We start from the raw sequence: 19,186 nt of genomic DNA, 5'->3' as shown, positions 1-19,186 counted from the left end.
AAAAAGGGAGTTAAATTGGGTCTCTCTCTCTCTCTCTCTCTCTCTCTCTCTCTCTCTTAGCACTGTCACCCTCCCTCTTATCTATCTGGCCACTTTGGTGCTTGCTTGTTTGTTTCCAAGATCCTCCCTTATTCCGTCGTGACAGCGTTTCTGGCGATTTTTATCCAATCCATGGGATATTGGACAGCATGTATTTCGTCTTTCTTCCTCGGTGATGAATGATTTGTGTGAAAACATTGCTCGCGATCCGCCGCCGCCGCTGCTGTGATGATGGAGAGGCGGTGCGTGTCAGAGCGGGGCGGCTAGAGGCCCAGCAAAGCCCCGCGCTGGATTTACAGCCCTGAACGAGTGACTGAACACCAACAGCGGGTTACCTCACAACAACTCTCCGGTACATACTCTTATTAGCTATACACATAAACGTGAGATATGTGTTTATTCCGTTATTGTTTTGAATAACAACGCTGGTGGTATTTTAAAGTTTATGTGATTTTTATGACTATAATCTTACTATATTATAGTACTAAAATAATATTACTGCATTTTTTTTTTTTTTTATATGAAAGTTGTCGGGTTCGTTTGGCGGATTAGCCTAGCGGCTAGGTGGCTAAATGAATCAATATCTTATTGTTTTAAGAAATAATCCATCTTTAATGACTTATTTACACGCTAACCAAGATTTCTTTTTATTTTGGAATTTTTAAGCTCTTTAACAAATGTAAATGGCAGTTTCCTTTTAATTAGTATATTATGTCTGGGATTGTTAGCTGGCTAAATATGTCTTGTATATTATGAACCTTCAAAATAGGTTTCTGCTTTAAGATATAGTACTTTTTTTTTTTTTCTTTTTTTTTATGGACTAAAATATTTTTCATAAATTTCACCTTGTTTATTTATGGAACACTTGTTTAGCGGTGTAACGTTAGTATGAAGCCGGTTTATAGTCACATTAATGCATGTTTCTACCCTGATTGAACTAATACACTTGGATATAACGTTAAGGTGCTGTAATAAACCTGACTTATGTTTATAAACAGTTAATTTTAGCAAGTGGTTCTCTGCCATTGTGGCTCAGTCTATTCATATGCAAGAATGATAAACCTCGTAATCTTATTATCTTCCCATCTCTGTCACTCTAAACATTGCTGTGGAGGTTTGTTGTGGTTTGTAGTGTTGGCATGGGTATAGGTTGAGTTGTTTTGGGTAAACTGTGTGTTGGTCTGCTTTCCACTAGACACTGAATGTTTGTCATCCTTGCAGTTGTTTCAGTATAATTCAGACGACCTGAAGAGAAGTTATAAAGCAAACAGATCAGATGAAAGTCTGAACTATGATGAACATTTACATTTACAAGCAGCCCTAACATCAGATTAAGGTAAGCACAAATGCCACCATCTTATGGAAATATGGATTCATCTGCTTTCTTTTTACTCTGAAGAGATGTCTACTAGCAATAAAAAGTGTGAAAGTGTGAAGTGGTGTTACCAAGATTCGCAGAGCTCTGTAATAAACATTTGCATGGTGTTTTACATGAATAAACTGGAAGAACTACATCTGAGTATAGTCAGGACAAAAGATCTGACGTGTTCATCTCACATGGCCTAGTTTTAAAATCCAATAATTTCAGATCGCACATTAACATGGTGAAAGGTGCTGTTTGTCAGATTGGTGAATCGCTTTCAGCAGCCTTACACCTAGGAGATGCATACGGGAGTCTGTTTGTTGGCTCATGTTTGTAGGGAAAAACAAGACATCCACTTCAGTATGAAGTGCCAAGTGTTTTTGACTCTGTTATGTGGAAATATCTCTCCTCTCTCACAGAGTGATACATTTCTGTCATTGCTCAGTGACTCAGTGTTGTTGGGTTGTACTGCACTTCCTGTAAGCATGTTTTTTATTAAGACTGATGTCAGTGATGTGACTGCATTAAATGATTCTTTTGGCTTCATGGTTTAGTACTATTGTGTGTCATTTTAGGTATCATTCAAAACTTTGGAATTGGTAAGATTTTTAAAAATGCTTATGAAAGAAGTCTCTTATGCTTACCAAAGCTGCTTTTTAATGAAAAATACAGTAAAAATAGTTATATTAAGTAATATTGTAATATTATTACAATTTAAAACAACTGTTTTCTGTTTTAATATATTTTAAAATGCAATTTATTCCAGTGATGCAAAACTGAATTTTCAGCAGCCGTAACTCCACCCTTTAGTGTCACATAATCCTTCAGAAATCGTTCTAATATGCTGATTTGCTGCTCAGATTTATTATCAATGTTGAAAACAGTTGTGCTGCTTAATATTTTTGTGGAAACGCCTTACAGACCCCACATTTTTGAATGGTAGTGTATATGATTAGTGATATCAGTAGGTAAAACTTTAAATAACGCAGGTCAATCAGTAGCATCACTTTTGTTTATTATGCTTTTTTTACGATCTATGTTCCTGTTTGTTACAGTTTGTCTTTCAAGACCTAATTTGTTTCTTTTGGGACATGCTAACTTGTTTATCTGAGGTGTAGTTTGCAATGCTGAACATTTTGTCTTTTCCGTTGATTTTTTTTATTGTTATTGAAAACAGTGCATGATGTCAAACATGTTGCCAAAACATACTTTATTCATCCTGTTCCCCCTCAGGTGAAGAAGAGGTTGGAGGTTTTTTTTCCGCTGTTAAAGATTGTGAGGACTACACATCATGCCTCCAAGACCCTCCTCAGGGGAACTATGGGGCATCCATTTGATGCCCCCCAGGATTCTGGTAGACTGTCTACTGCCCAATGGCATGATCTTGACACTAGAGTGTCTCCGGGAGGCCACCCTCATCACAATCAAACACGAACTGTTTAAGGAGGCAAGGAAGTACCCCCTCCACCACCTGCTGCAGGAGGAGACATCCTATATTTTCGTCAGTGTAACGCAAGAGGCGGAGCGTGAGGAGTTCTACGATGAGACGAGAAGACTTTGCGACCTTCGGCTGTTCCAGCCCTTCTTAAAGGTCATAGAACCTGTAGGGAACAGAGAGGAAAAAATCCTCAACAGAGAAATCGGTAACACCTCACACATGGGCTGGTTTTTCTTTTAATAACCATATGCATATAAGCATGACTTGAAACAAATTCAAAACATTTCACCTGAACTGAAATTCAGTAATGAATTTCACATCCCTATTTCTGAAAAACATACACTACCATTCAAAAGTCCGTTATTTTAAATTGTAATATTATTTCACAATATTACTTTTTTTTAATTTATTTTTTTATTTGTTTTTTTTACTGTATTTTCAAATCAATTAGTTTAAAAAGTTGAAGTTTAAAAAACTTTTGAAGGGTATTGTATCTGATTCAGCATGTTTATCTCTTTCCTCTTCTTACCTTGTTCTAAGATGGTGTTTTTTAATGTGTTTCAGGTTTTGCCATCGGCATGCCGGTGTGCGAGTTTGATCTAGTGAAGGATCCTGAGGTGCAGGACTTTAGGAGAAATATTCTTAATGTCTGCAAAGACTCAGTAGAGCTGCGAGATGCCACTGGGTCACACAGTCGAGCGCTATATGTTTATCCTCCTAACGTGGAGTCTTCATCAGAGCTTCCAAAGCATATATATGGCAAATTAGACAAAGGTAGGTTTGTTCTTTTACAGGAATATTCTGGGTTATTTTTAATTTCAAGTTTATGGACCAAAGGGCATGTTGTCATTTACTTGCATGAATTCTTCTGTAAAACATTATTGCTATTAGTGGTTTTAAGTTTTAATCTTTGGCCGTAACTTGCCCCGCCCTCTGTTGTATGGGTATGATACCTCGAATTGTGCAAAGCTATTACTTTATTTTACTTAGTTACAGACTTACAATTTTCCTTTGGCTGTCAATAACACTGGTGAATTATTTTTTCAGAGACATTATACGGTTGCTAGGTGGCCTGTAAGTCCACCAAGCAAACGCATAACAACATGGGAGCTACTCAGAACAACCTAACATTGAGATTTTGAATGGTGCTTGGCCATGCAAACTCACATTTTCTTCAAGAGCTAAAAAAAGTCTTTCTTGAGCTATGACGTTCTTTAAATGGTTCTTTTGAAGTGAGACAACTTTTCTAGGCACTTCTGCTTATGACTTACCAGTGTAATTTCTGTGGGCAGAATTTGCAGAACTCAACTGCAGAACAGTGCATTATGGTTAGGGTTGCCAACTGTTCCGTATAATATGGAATTGTCCTGTATTTAAGGCATCAGAGAAGCGTTCCGTATGAAAGCTCTACAGACCGCAGTTTGTCCCGTATTCACAGGCATACACCGTATGACCATCTAGACCATACAAATAACAAATTTAATCATTCTTTTTGCACAAATCATTGTTTGAATTGCGAACATAGCCACTCAAGGAAGGCTTTAAGACCTTGCAGAATCCTCTGCCGCCTGGTCGCTCGCACTAACGGCAATCCCCTTCACCATCCGCATTTTGATTTCAGGAAATCAGTTTGGGTGAATGTAAAGAACGTGATTATTGATCATAAGCACAACTTCCAGCTAGGCAAGAAAACATGCAATCTACCTGAGGGAAGACGTCTTTCAGTATTGTAAGTTAATGTTGTTAAATAGAGAAACAGAATTACACATTTTTAAAATGTTAACTTCTAGTGTATTCCTAAACTTGGACCTCATTATTGATGAACAAATTCAAGCACCAAAAGCAGCCCACACACTCAGAGTTCTCTTTAATTGAAAAATATTAATTTTCACGCATTCATAGGCGACATGGTTGCAATAATATTTGTTCAAAATTTGAAATGCCGTTGTTTAAAAAAAATCTTTATTGACTGACGTTTCATAGACATTCAGTTGTTATACTTTCAAATTTTGTGCCATATTGTATGTAATTTCACAGTATATTCATCTCCTAATTTACTACACCACTTGTGCAGTCACAATTCTATAGTGGTAAAATTTACTCGGGCCGATGCTTTGTGTGTAACGTGTGACTTTTTTGTATGATAATAAACTTTATTTTTTAAAATAATTGTACATAGGTTAAGCAAAACAACTGTGATTATTTTTAACCTTTTATACACACTTAATTGTAGACACGGAAATGACATACTCTATGTGGTACAGAACAAATATTTTGAGCGTCCCTTATTTTCCCATGTAGAGTCACAGTTGTCCCGTATTTTCATTTTCTGAAGTTGGCAACCCTAATTACGGTTCTAGGTCCGTTCCTGTTATTCCTGTGCATATATTATGCTAAAGGAACCGTGTTCAGGTTTTTAAATTATATACATTATTCAGTGTTTTTTTTTTAGCTCCTAGTTAGTGTTTTTTTTTTACACAAATATTGTCATGCTTGTGTCCTGACTTGTATGTGAGCGTCAAAAGTCAGAGATATTTTAATATACTACCTAATGTAAATTTAACTTATTTTGAACCGTTTGTTTGTTTAAAAAAATTGATTTAACAATTTGTTTGCATCATTCCTCAGATAAATAAAAGGAAGTCTCTGATTTTCCATGCTCTAAATTGTCTTGGTATATACTTTTTTATCTTTATTTTACAGTGAATTAAAAGTGCATTAAAATAAAAATAATTAAATATTATATTTTAAGGAAATGTTGAGGAAAATATATATAAATTTAAATATTTCAAATATAGTCAAAAAGCTGAAAATGCTGATTTTATATTTGATATAAATTCTGATTTACCACACTAGTCTAATGCTAGCACATTATTGAACAGGCACTTTCAAAACAGTGTGATATTTGCATGGTTTAAACATTTATTAATGGTGCTGCCCAACTGCCTGCTAGGCTTTCATTGTGTTTTTGTTAATACACATTGACGGACCAGTCGACATTATTGACTGTGGTAATCAACAGCATGCCACAGATGCGGCACATTAATTCTGAGGTTGAAAATAGCATGGAATGTTTCCTTATGGTTTATACCCTGAAGCCAGTAGTAATCTTCATAGTGTAGAGCAGGGGTGCCCAAATCGGTCCTGAAGGGCCGGTGTCCTGCAGAGTTTAGCTCCAACTTGCCTCAACACACCTGCCTTCAAGTTTCTAGTATGCCTAGTAAGAGCTTGATTAGCTGGTTCAGGTGTGTTTAATTGGGGTTGGAGCTAAACTCTTCAGGACACCGGCCCTCCAGGACCGAGCTTGGGCACCCCTGGTGTAAAGTCATTCCAGGAAGTTTTGTATTGCAGCAATGTTGTTTTCTTTCATATGTGAATGGGCCTGTGTTTTAATAGTAGTAGTCATGAAGCATATGATGCTTGTTTTTTGCTTTTGCTCCTCTGTTTCCTCTTACCCTGGAGGAATGCAAGCACAACCACTTCATTACATTCATTCCCTGACAACTTCATTGGGATGCATTCAATATCCAGCCTTTCTTTTTAACACACTCAGTTGCCATGTGGGATTAATTGTTTGTTCTCACATGCTTAATGCTTGAAGGAATCAATTCAATAATGCTGTTCCTGTTAACGCTCTGGTCTTCTCTGTGTGCTAGGTCAAATCATTGTGGTCATCTGGGTGATCGTCTCTCCCAACAACGACAAGCAAAAGTACACACTAAAGATCAATCACGACTGCGTACCTGAGCAGGTGATCGCTGAAGCCATCAGGAAGAAGACCAGGAGCATGCTGCTGTCCGCCGAACAGCTAAAGATGTGCGTGCAAGAATATCAAGGCAAATACATCCTGAAGGTCTGCGGCTGTGACGAGTATCTATTGGAAAAGTACCCCATTAGTCAGTACAAGGTATCTAGACCTTTTTGGTCTCACTTGAATAACCGTCTTTTATTCTGTGTATGAATGCAATTTATATACTTTTTTTTTTGTGTTCTCATATTTTTATCTTGAGTACAGATTTGTGGTTTCATACTGGGCACTGATTAATTAGCCATCTGAAATTTCTAGTCGTCATGTGTTTGTTCCAGGCTTTCATTATCTCAAAACCAGCCAGTACACAGAATGCAAATGAGTATCCGGCTGCATTTGAAGTTGTATATCATCCCATCAAAAAGCACGGCCAGAATTAGTGTTTAGGACACTAAAAATAGCTCTGGACATTTTGGATGAGTTAACAGTCCATGAGATGTGCTGATTATGTGGCTTTATGTACAAAATCTCTCACTGTTTCTCTCTTTCTGGTTCTGTCAGTATGTACGGAGTTGCATTATGCTGGGTCGGTTGCCAAACCTCATGCTTATGTCCAAGGACAGTCTTTACTCTCAGCTGCCTATGGACAACTTCACCATGCCCTCCTATGCCCGCCGCATCTCCACCGCCACGCCTTACATGAACGGAGAGGCCTCCACCAAATCACTCTGGACCATTAACAGCACTCTAAGGATACGTGTCCTTTGTGCTACATACGTTAATGTGAATATTCGGGACATTGACAAGGTGCTTAGCTGATGTCTTTTTTTTAATAAAAAAAACGAATGGGAAGTGTTTAGTAAGATTGCAGAAGTTTCATACTGTGAAAGAACAGGAAGCTGTTTGTGTGTTTCTTCTTATAATTTTCTGCACTAGCATTTACTTTATCTAAGAGGCTGTTTGCTCATTGGTTTTTACCTTTTGTTTCAGATTTATGTGCGGACAGGGATCTACCATGGTGGAGAACAGTTGTGTGATAATGTCAATACACAGCGTGTGCCGTGTTCAAACCCAAGGTACCATGCGATCACTGGTCCTATCTGATACTATAGTTGATTAATTACTGAGTGAAAGTGTTGTGACTTTTTATCTCATAATTCTCGCAATTATGAGTATGTATCTTGCAATTGAGTTAACATTTTGCAATCCAGACTTTTTTGTCAGAATTCTGAGTTTATATCTCTTTTAACAGGAGCCTAATTTCATGGATCAAAGGATCTGTCAAAATGCATATTTTGTTCAATGCATTTTTTTCCATTTCATATTCATATTAATGCACAGAATCACATATTACGTTCATGAAATGCAATTGTGAGATATAAACTCACAATTCTGAAAAAAAAAAAAGATTGCAAGATGTTATCTCAGAATTGCGAGCTATAAACTCGTAAATGTGAAAAATAAAGTCAGTTGTGAGAAAAAAAAATGCAATTATCTTATTTTTTTTAATTCTGTGGCAGAAACAGGCTTCCGTACTTTATAATGTAGTAAAAACCAAAGTGAACCGAAGTATGCAGATGTGCAATGTTGGCTTTAAATGTCAAAGGAGAGAAGGAATTTCTTCTAGTGCAGCATTTCTGACATGAAGTGCCATTTTTCTTGGTAATCACTGTGACATAAATACCCCACCTTTTTTTCTGTAGAAACCCTCATTTCATAATATCCCCTTCATTTATACGAAGTTCACTGCAGAGTGTGTGAGTGGCGTTGTACCATCCAACTCGATGACTAGGTCCATGCTGCCAGTGGGTAGCACAAGTAAATAGATTTACTTCAGTCTTGTTGGCCCTGGCCACATGGTAATTAGTCATATTAATTTCTCTTGTATGCCAGCGATTGCGCTCACCGTGCCAGTGGTGGCCGAAGGTTGCCCGACTCCTGATGTCATGCCCAGTATTATGACTTCCAAAAGTGTTAGATATTTGAAATGCAAAATTATACATTTTTAAAAATTGATAGCATGCTGACATCTTCTCTTTCTGTCTCCAGGTGGAACGAGTGGCTGACCTATGACATGTACATTCCCGACATCCCCCGGGCAGCTCGCCTCTGTCTCTCCATCTGCTCTGTGAAAGGAAGGAAGGGGGCAAAAGAGGTGATGATTTGTTTTTTTGTAGTGTTGTTACGGTAAACTAAAACTATTAAAATAGCTTTTGTTAATTGAAATAAAGCTTAAATAAAATATAAATAATCAATGAGAATGTGCATTAAAAGAAACTACAAATGTTGCCTTGGCAACTGAAAATAAGTTTGTTGAAATACTAAAATGACTACAATTAAAACTGAAATTAAAATAAGTTAAAGCTAAATAAAAATAGAAAAAAACAATAAAAATAATTAAAATGACAAAAGCACATAACAAAACTAAAATTAAAGTTCTAAAAATGTAAGTTAATAATAAAAAATTTTTTTATTGTTCTAATTGTGCTTGCTTCAGAGGGCTTTGAAATGAACATTTAAATGATCTTCTACAGGAGCACTGTCCACTGGCCTGGGGAAACGTCAACCTGTTTGACTACACACACACTCTGGTCTCAGGAAAGATGGCACTGAACCTGTGGCCAGTACCACACGGCCTTGAAGACCTCCTCAACCCTATTGGGGTCACGGGCTCCAACCCTAATAAGGTTTCCTCTCTTGCATAACCTCTTTGAGCTCTGTTTATTCAGTATTTTGTTTTAGTTATTTTTTTATTTACAAGAAAAATCTAATGGCCTTAATATAAAATTCAGGAGTGTACCTGCATAGATGCTAAAACTGTATTAGTTCTTATTAAAGTGTTATTTAGGTACTTAATTTGTTAATGCGTTTTGCTGTATATTTCATTGATTCATTTATTTTTGCTCTAGGAAACCCCATGTCTAGAGCTGGAGTTCGACTATTTCAGCTCCCCTGTTAAGTTCCCTGACATGGCCACGATTGAGGATCATGCTAACTGGATAATATCCAGGGAGATGGGATACAATTACTGCCAGTCTGGACAGGTTAGCTTACAGACACACATCCTAATTAATTAATTATACTGACACACTTCCTGCTGCTATTAATACCCTTTACAAGCCTGAGGAGCATGAGAAACATCTGTCATTTTCTACGGTCACCTCACGAGTCTGTGTCATTATTCCAATTATTAATTATTGTGTTCATTCATTTGACTTTGTAATAGATCTCAGCAGTGACAGTATACTTTTTTTAGCAGCATGGGTCCTGGAGGCTTATTCACTTTCTCAAAACATTGCTGATTCATCAAGGCTTTAAAACTACTGCTTTCTTGTTAAAAATCACTGATGCATCAATTCTACAAAAGCAGACACCATATGATGTTTAATGACAACAGAGGTCCTATTAGGTCTGTCTTGCAAAGATTGTTGCTCAAAATCTCATTTATGAACTGTGATTGAGGTTTATTCACATTGAAAGTACACTATTGTTCAAGAATTTGAGTTTGGGGTCAGTACTATTTTAAAAATGTTTTTGAAGAAGTCTCTTGTACTCACTAGGCTGCATTTACTTGATCAAAAATTCAATAAAAATAATAATATTGTGAAATAATATTACAATTTCAAATAACTGGTTTCTATTTTAATACATTTTAAAATGTAATTTATTCCTGTGATGACAAAGCTGAATTTTCACATTGTCACATGATACTACTTTCTGATATGATGATTTGCTGCTCAAGAAACAGCAATATTGATATTATTTTTGTGGAATAATGAAGTGCCCTTGGCCCTTTCTGAATGAAAGTATGAATTTCTTAAAGTATTTCTGACCCCAAACATTTGAATGGCAATGTATATAAAATAAAATGGAAGAAAAGAAATACATTTGTAAATATTGCAATATTTTAAATTTTATTAAATTTAAGTAAATATTAATCATTAATAAAATATGAATGAATTTATTTTCCTTTGCAAGGACATTTTTCTTTGTGAAATTTGTTCTGTGTTTATTAATTGAGTTTCTCATCTGACTTACAGAGCAGCAGACTCGCGCGAGACCACGCCATGACGGAGGCTGATATAGAGCAACTTCGTCAGCTGGGCAACAGGGACCCGCTTTCTGAGATCACTGAGCAGGAAAAAGACTTCTTATGGAGACACAGGTAGTCTAACGCCCCCATTAGCTCTCCTCATTTTGGTGCCTATTGATAGAAAAGTTTATTTAAAACTGTATTTGTGTTTTTTTTACTCTAGGCAGTATTGTGTAAATATTCCAGAAGTCCTGCCCAAGATTCTTCTGGCGGTGAAGTGGAATTCTAGGGATGAAGTTGCACAGATGTATTGCCTTCTTAAAGACTGGCCCGCAATAAAGCCGGAACAAGCCATGGAGTTGCTTGACTGTAACTATCCTGATCCAATGATCCGAGACTTCGCAGTTCGGTGCCTTGAGAAGTATCTTACTGATGATAAACTCTCACAGTACCTCATTCAGTTGGTTCAGGTAAGACTGATATATTCAGTTATTAATTATAAATGTCCTTGTGTTTACTTTTGATTTTTCAATGTTTCATCTTACATTTGTTTAAGGTTTTGAAGTATGAGCAGTATCTTGATAACCCACTGGTGCGATTTCTGCTGAAAAAAGCTCTTACCAACCAGAGGATTGGGCACTTCTTCTTTTGGCATTTGAAGTAAGAGATTTCCTCTTTTTGTTCTCTTTTCTGTCAGGGTTTTACGTACACTGACCTAAACATCATGATCATGTTTCTGAAGTTCCAAATGAAGTTAAATTGTAACCTATCTTGTGGGGTTGCACCTGAGCAGACAGGTGGAAGCCATGGAGAAGCTCATCAACCTCACTGACATTCTCAAACAGGAGAAGAAGGATGAAACTCAGAAGGTAAACTCAGCCTTTGACCTTCTCACCTCACCAAAAAGTAGGTAGTTGCATGGGCACGTGAGGTTATATTAGGAGAGTCTTTACGTACACTGCAAGTGAAACCTTAGCTCTCAGATAAGATTTACGGAGGATACAACATCCACTCTGTGAGGTGATCCTTAAAAAGCATTCAGGCATTACAATAAACATCCCACTCGATGTTAAGTAGTTAAGCCTAAAGTTCATTAGCCTATTAAGTTTTGCATTTGCTGTGAATCAGGTTTGAGAAGCTCTTCATAATGGGGGCTCAAATCATAATTATTTCATTATTGAAAAATCAGTTAAGGAATCAATAAATCAACTGGGAAATGTATAAATAATGTAAAAATCAAGTAAGCAGCTGTTAGCATGTGGATAAATGGATTAATGAATCTGCAATTTGATAAACATTATTGAATTAAAACGGATAAATAACTGAAAATTAAACAACATCACTGAAAAATACAACTTAAAATTTAGGAGTTAATTATGGAATTATGGAACAAAAATTATCAAAATGAAAGTGGTCATTTTTAATATGTGATAAAATTATTGATACATGCATTTTTATTTTTCATTTCATTTTATTGCACCCGCCTCCTGGTGTAGTGGGAAATCGATAATAGAGCAGTAGAAAATAGAAAAATCAATAAAATTAAATAAAAATCTAAGATCGTTCATTGCCCTGATGTTGACCTTAGAATTATATTTTTATTTATTGACTCACTTTTATTTTAAAGTGTATTTGTTTTGGTTTTTCAGGTGCAAATGAAGTTCCTGGTGGAGCAGATGAGGCGACCAGACTACATGGATGCCCTCCAAAATTTCACCTCTCCACTCAACCCCGCCCACCAGCTGGGTAATCTACGGTGAGTACCACACTATGCAGCATTTACAGCTGAGAGAATGTATGTTTACTTAGCAGACATGTTGGTTTTACTGCAACATCAAGCATAGCAGTAAAGACATTTATAATGTTACAAAATGTGCTTTTTCAAATCAATGCTGTTCTTTTGAACTTCCTACGGTTTCTTCCTAAAATCACAGTTCCCACAAAAATTTTAAGCAGAACCTGTTACTGTTTTCAACACTGATAATAATAAATGTTTCTTGAGCAGCAAATCAGCTTATTAAAATGATTTCTGAAGAATCATGTTACACTGAAGACTGGAGTAATGATGCTGAAAATTCAGCTTTGCATCACAGGAATAAATTACATTTGAAAATATATTAAAATAAATATAAAATTGTAATAATGTTTCACAATATTACTGTTTTTACTGAATTTGAGCAAATAAATGCAGCCTTGGTGAGCACAACTTCTCTCAAAAACTATTAAAAAACAAAAAACACTGACCACGCTTTTGAACGGTAGTCTGTTTGATTGGTGACTGTTTTTCTGTTTGCCTGTTAGACTTGAAGACTGCAGAATCATGTCCTCTGCCAAGAGACCGCTCTGGCTGAACTGGGAAAATCCTGACATCATGTCCGAACTTCTCTTCCAAAACAATGAGATCATCTTCAAGAATGGGGATGGTCAGATTTTTTTTTTTTTTTCGTTTTTAGTATGAATGTCCTTTTTATATGGTAAAAAACAAAACCTTTTGCTTTCCTTAGACCTGCGGCAAGACATGCTGACACTACAGATCATCAGAATAATGGAGAACATTTGGCAAAATCAGGGGCTGGACCTGAGGTATGTGGGCGTAGTGGTTAAACATCTTGCCTGGTAACCAAAACATTGTTCAGCCAAATAAATAGTAGTTAACCAGGTATTAATGTTAAGTTGTTCTTAATTTTCCTGCAGACAAGTCTTGATTGATCTTGAAAAGATGTGCAATTTTATATCAACTCTCAAATTTTTGGTATCCCAGAATGCTCCCCTATGGCTGCTTGTCTATTGGAGACTGCGTGGGTCTCATTGAGGTGGTGAGAAGTTCCCACACCATCATGCAGATTCAGTGTAAAGGTGGTCTAAAAGGTGCGCTTCAGTTTAACAGTTCAACGTTGCATCAGTGGCTAAAGGACAAGAATAAGGGCGAGATGTGAGTGGCAAATATGTTTTGAATAATTATTTTCACCATTTATAATCAAAATGAGATTCAAATATCTAGTATTCAAATATCTTTTAACAAAATCATCTGTGTTAATAGGTACGACATGGCCATCGACTTGTTTACACGATCCTGCGCTGGCTATTGTGTGGCTACTTTCATTCTGGGCATCGGTGACAGACACAACAGTAACATCATGGTGAAGGATGATGGGCAGGTATGAACTTGATCTTTAGATGCCTTAAAGCAGCACTATGTAACTTTTTCTGTGTTCAAAATTTGCAAAATGTATATAATGAACGAGTACATCATGAATTCATCTTCCAAACTGCGTTTTTGTCTTATTCCGAATCACTACGGTACACTTATAATAAGTACTTATATTTGGACTATTGTAGCCTGGTCGGGTCGTCACCGCTGCGGAGTAACACATACCTGCGTGAATCGCCATAGACATAAACTTAGAGAAGTAGCTCCGGTTGGAATGTTCTTCCGTGGGATGTGTGCAGTTCTGTTTATTAACCGCTAGAGCGTCAAAAGTTACATAGTGCTGCTTTAATGTCAATGAAACATTCTTTCATTATCAGTATCCTCATATTGACCTTTTGCTTGTGTTCCTGCAGCTGTTTCATATAGATTTTGGTCACTTTTTGGACCACAAGAAGAAGAAGTTTGGCTACAAGCGAGAGCGAGTGCCGTTTGTCTTAACTCAAGACTTCTTAATTGTGATCAGCAAAGGAGGAACCCAAGAGTGCACTAAAACCAGAGAGTTTGAGAGGTGTGTAATATGTGCATGTTGGAAGCATTATCAATTATTTTCCAGTGTTAGCTTAACAGAAACAAATCCTTTGTGTTTCAACATTAACATAGTAATTGGCAGGCAGCTAACTATCCGAGACAGTTAGAGATTGAGTTGAACAATAGAGGCTTTCAAAATGGGCCTCTTGGGCCTCCATCCCAGCAGCCTTTCCTCCTGCAACAATACTCTGACAGCCAGCCGGCTGCCAAGTTTCCTGCCTCTTCTCCAGACTTCCGCTTTCTTACAAATCTCCGCTTCAGTTGGGACTCAAAGGAGGCTTCAAAAAAAACGGATTTGTATCCGTGTGTCATAGGAGTAGACATCCATGCCTATACTTGCAAAAACTAACCCTCAAAACAGGTTTTGAGCTCATCAATTGTTTTTTTTTTTTTTTTTGTGAAAAGCATATGAAGGAATTGTTTTAATGTCGTCTCCTATGAAAAGCATTTAAAGTCTCCTGAAATTTGTAAGAATTTTGTTGTCTTCACAGTTTATTAGCTTTATCTATAGAGTGTTGCAGCGATGGATTTTTTTTTTGAATGAACTTTTGGATTATTGCAGAAAATAAGATCTGCGACCTACAAAAGTTTATGATTCTTACATTTGGTTTATCAAGATAAGCTTTACAAATGAACACAACATTTATGAGTTTTGATGCCTAAATACAATCACCAAAAGAAAAAGAAAGCGACGCTTTCGATTTTTATTTGAAATCTTTTAAGTTGGAAAGCTTGAGTTAAAATAGCATTTCCATTTTAGCCACTATTTAGCAACTGGCTTTTTCAAGAAACCTAAAAGTTTTAAGAAATCACTAATGTGGTGTATTTTAATTTGTACTGATATATTTTAATTTGTAGAATACAATATGAAAATATTTTGAGCCATTGAGTATTGAGCTGGTGTTAACCACAAACCTCATTTCAGGCATTTAACCAAAAACTCATTTAAAAAACTTATTACTGGTTTCTGAGTTTTTGGACTTTATTTACGTGCAGCAGGGTAGCTGAACGTCTCACTGTCTCCCCCTACAGGTTCCAGGAGATGTGCTACAAGGCTTACTTGGCTATCAGACAGCATGCCAACCTTTTCATAAATCTCTTCTCCATGATGCTGGGCTCAGGCATGCCAGAGCTGCAGTCCTTCGACGACATCGCTTACATCCGAAAGACCCTGGCACTGGACAAAACAGAGCAGGAGGCCCTAGACTATTTCATGAAGCAGATGAATGACGCTCACCATGGTGGATGGACCACCAAGATGGACTGGATCTTTCACACCATCCGACACCATGCCCAAAACTGAGCCGACACAGATCCCAGCCACTGGTGGAATTTGGGGCTGGATAACAGGCAGAAACAAGACCCTTTTTGTAGGAAGCACTGCCTGTTTTATGCCATGAAGAATCAGAGCACCCAAACCTCATGTACAAACGACCTTAAGAGCACTAAAACAACCTGGAAGGACATGTTTTTTGTCCTCTTCTTGTTTATTTTTTCCTCCTCATATGAGGCATCTCTTGCCCATCATTATCCAGAGTGGTTGTACATTATAGCTGGAGTTTTGTCCTTAAGGGTTTTTTTTTTTTCTCTCCCCATTGTGCTGCTCTTCTCCTGGAGAGTCAATTCTTGTTCTTATCATTATTACATATTACAATTTTTCTGCGGAAAACAAACCTTCAAAGAAAAAAAAAAAACGTTCTGCACTCTTCAGGAGCTTTTGTGGGGATGTTCAAGTCTTCCTGTTTAAAACTACAAATGCCTTCTAATATGCACGGAACCTCTGAGAACACTAGAAAAACAGGGTATGAAACTTTCTGGTCTGCTACCTGGCCTTTCCTCTCAAAACCAACACTAAACTCCCCGAAAGGCAGCCGAGGCGTAGCAGTACGAATCTGATGGTGCTGATTTTCAAATTGCGCTCTTGTTCTTTGAGTTCAATTGGCCACACAGGTCTTTATAATAGACAGATTATAAGGTTTCGTTCTCTTTTCTTCCTTATATGCACAGCGAGCTAAAATGATAGCCTGAATACCTTATGCACTGGACGTTAATATATTTTTATTTACTTTTTATTATGAACTCACATTTTGGCCTCACAGTAGCACTACACGAATCTTGTACTCCTTATACAGACTTTTCAGAGACATCGGTAACGACATGGTTTGTGTTCTCAATATGCTCGTAACTCACTACACAATAACAGTGCAGATCCCTCCATGATAGAAAGAAATATTCATTTTAGGACTACAATATGGGTTTTTTGATGGCCAGTACTGATGGTGATGTATAAGCAGATGAGTGCTGATTAAGTATTTCCCTTATTTTACGCAATATTTACTCAGAATATTGAGTTTGAAGCATTTACGCAATGTTTATTTTCGACAAGGCTGTCAGCCAATACGATGGTTTAAAAATAGTCATATATTGGCAAATTAATCAGCCTGGCTGAAATATATCGGTTTATCACTAATCAGGACATATATTTTCATTTTTATTCCTTACAGATCAATTAAGTTTTTCCAGTTCCAGTGTGCGAAACATCACGGGAATCCAGGTTATCGGCTCTCTGTGTTTTCTTGGTTGTCCGGTGCGATTGAGCAGCGCAGAATAACGATTGTCCTACCAGATGCCCTGGCAGCGTGCAGATATGAAGCCTTAATACACTCGCTTAGTATGAATGGATATTCTTCTCCACGTGCCCTTGCATGCCATAGGAAAGCACACACTTGTCGGTGCATTGACGCTATGTCGTTAGGAAAGAACAAAACCGCTTTTTCTCCCCTTCCGTTGAGTTGCCGTATCTCTGGGTACTTTATTCTACTACACTAAAGCTTGCAAGACCTTTACTGTTAGCCTGACTTTTTTTTTTTTTTAACAGATACAACTGGTAGTTTGTGTGAGAAGCATTAAAGGGATAGTCCACTCACAAATGAAAATTCTTTTGTTATTTACTGTAAATGTTGGGAACTGAAACTGGTTGTCATCAATCTTCAAAATTTCTTTTTTTTGTGTGTGTGTGTTTCACAGAAGAGTCAGTTATACAGGTTTTGAATGACATAAGGGTCATTTTGGGCTGGACTGTTGCTTTAAAACAGATGGCGCTATGTAGTTATGTAGTATTATGTTGAACGATTCTGTGGACGAAATGGATGTTTTAGATGGTGAAATGGCTTTTAGATGCTTCAAATGGATGACACTGGTAAAATCATTTGCCGATGACACTACAGTACAGTGCATTAGAACTACAGATATTATATACATACATGCATATATATACAAGTATATATACGCACTCTTGTCCCCCTCATTGTCTCGTTTTTCACTAGTGAAGACAATGTGCAGTGACTGTTTCATGGTGCAGGATTTCTCAGATGTGGCGTTACAGGGCTGAGCAAACTAGAGAAGAGGAAATAAAGGTAGTTATCTTTTAATTTGACCTTTTCAAATTAACTAAGGAGCGTCATCTTGAGTCAGGTTAAGTGCCTTGCAAGGGGCCGTAATGGCAGTGTTACATTCGAGCTGCTCACTTCGCCTGTTGCTTTACCAGCTTTCTGGATCACAACAACACTTTAGCTTCGCCGTTTTGAACCAGATAGTAATGTAAGATTCCAGAACAGATCGTATCCAATCAAATAATCTCACGTTTAAAAGGAATGATTCACCCAAAAAAAAAAAAACATTTACTCACCTTCATACTGATTTGCACATTTTCTGCATATTTTGAAGAACGTTCAAACAAAGACCCAACTGACTTTTATTGAAAACCGAGACATTTTTTAAAATGTATTTAATTTCATACGTGTTTGGGGTGACATGAGGGTGAGTAAATGGTGACAGTTTTCTTTTTAGGGTGAACTATCTCATTGGGCACAAATCTACATTTTCTCTTTCTATCTCTCCTCGGCTCTTGTCAGTTAATCCAAGCCCCTGTCGTGTTTCTGCATTACTTTAAAGCTGTGAAAATGTACATTTACAAAAGAGGTGCAATCATGCCATTTAAAAGGATATAGCTGGCTACTGGCTGGAAACCCCTGAGTACTATTATTCTCACACCATTTTATCGTTGTGTTTTCCTCAAAAGGAAAGTCAGTGATCATACTTGCATAACCACTTGAGATATAAAGGATCAGATGAAGATCTGATTGATTGACGTAGGAAAAACGTAAGGAAACGACAAATACTCATTTCCACGTTACAGTCTGATGAGGTTTTTGCGGAGCCGAAATTCAGCTTAAATACTGGGCTGCATCAAACAATGCAAATCATAATGAAAGACGGTTTGTTTTTCTACTGTTTTTAAGTTTAAAATGGTGTCCTGAGTACTTCCTATTGTAGTATTCCACATTTATGCATTTCTTTTTTTTTTTTGTAAGCATTGTAACTCTTAAATGTAGTAAACAAATGAACAGATATACACTTGGCGACAGACTAATGTATGCAGGTGGTTCTTGCACTTTGTATTCCTCCGTTCTTTCTCTCTTTGCCTTCGGTCCTGAGGGACGCTTTAGTCTCCTGCATGTGTTTTTTAACCCTGCGTGCTCATTTACTGCCTGAAACTGAGATCAGCTAGAGCTTAGTCATAGTAAGCAGCCTTATGTTAGCTCTCCTAAAGCCATTTATTGCATGGTTCTGTTCACTACGTGTTTTTGTCTGTACAGGTTACAGATCTACTTGGGCTGGACCCGCTAAAAAGCCCATTCAGAAACGTCTAATGTGATCAATAGCTTTCTAATTTACTTTTGAATCGTTTTAATGACTTGCAAACAAACTATTGAGATGCGGAAATTCTGGAGTCTTTTGTATGACACAGGAAAATGAGAAAAAAA

At 37.1% G+C, this 19,186-nt stretch overlaps 1 protein-coding gene across 1 annotated transcript; it reads left to right on the top strand.

The window, feature by feature from the left end:
- The first annotated feature begins 71 nt into the window (after window positions 1-71).
- LOC107685965 (phosphatidylinositol 4,5-bisphosphate 3-kinase catalytic subunit alpha isoform-like) lies at window positions 72-19,018 on the top strand. Its single transcript, XM_016482741.1, is given in 21 exon segments — window positions 72-391; window positions 1,261-1,375; window positions 2,636-3,045; window positions 3,405-3,614; window positions 6,497-6,747; window positions 7,150-7,395; window positions 7,579-7,664; window positions 8,638-8,743; window positions 9,123-9,275; window positions 9,498-9,632; window positions 10,629-10,753; window positions 10,845-11,091; window positions 11,178-11,326; window positions 11,376-11,490; window positions 12,271-12,377; window positions 12,923-13,044; window positions 13,126-13,204; window positions 13,383-13,553; window positions 13,662-13,779; window positions 14,186-14,340; window positions 15,393-19,018. Coding segments are annotated over 19 exon segments (3,198 nt in total). The 5' UTR covers window positions 72-391; window positions 1,261-1,375; window positions 2,636-2,693; the 3' UTR covers window positions 15,664-19,018.
- Window positions 19,019-19,186: the final 168 nt, after the last annotated feature.

Source organism: Sinocyclocheilus anshuiensis, unplaced genomic scaffold (genome assembly GCF_001515605.1).
Source record: "Sinocyclocheilus anshuiensis isolate Anshui unplaced genomic scaffold, SAMN03320099.WGS_v1.1 scaffold465, whole genome shotgun sequence".
NCBI lineage: Eukaryota > Metazoa > Chordata > Actinopteri > Cypriniformes > Cyprinidae > Sinocyclocheilus > Sinocyclocheilus anshuiensis.
Note: the sequence above shows the minus strand (reverse complement) of the source record. Positions and strands in the feature narration are given on the sequence as shown.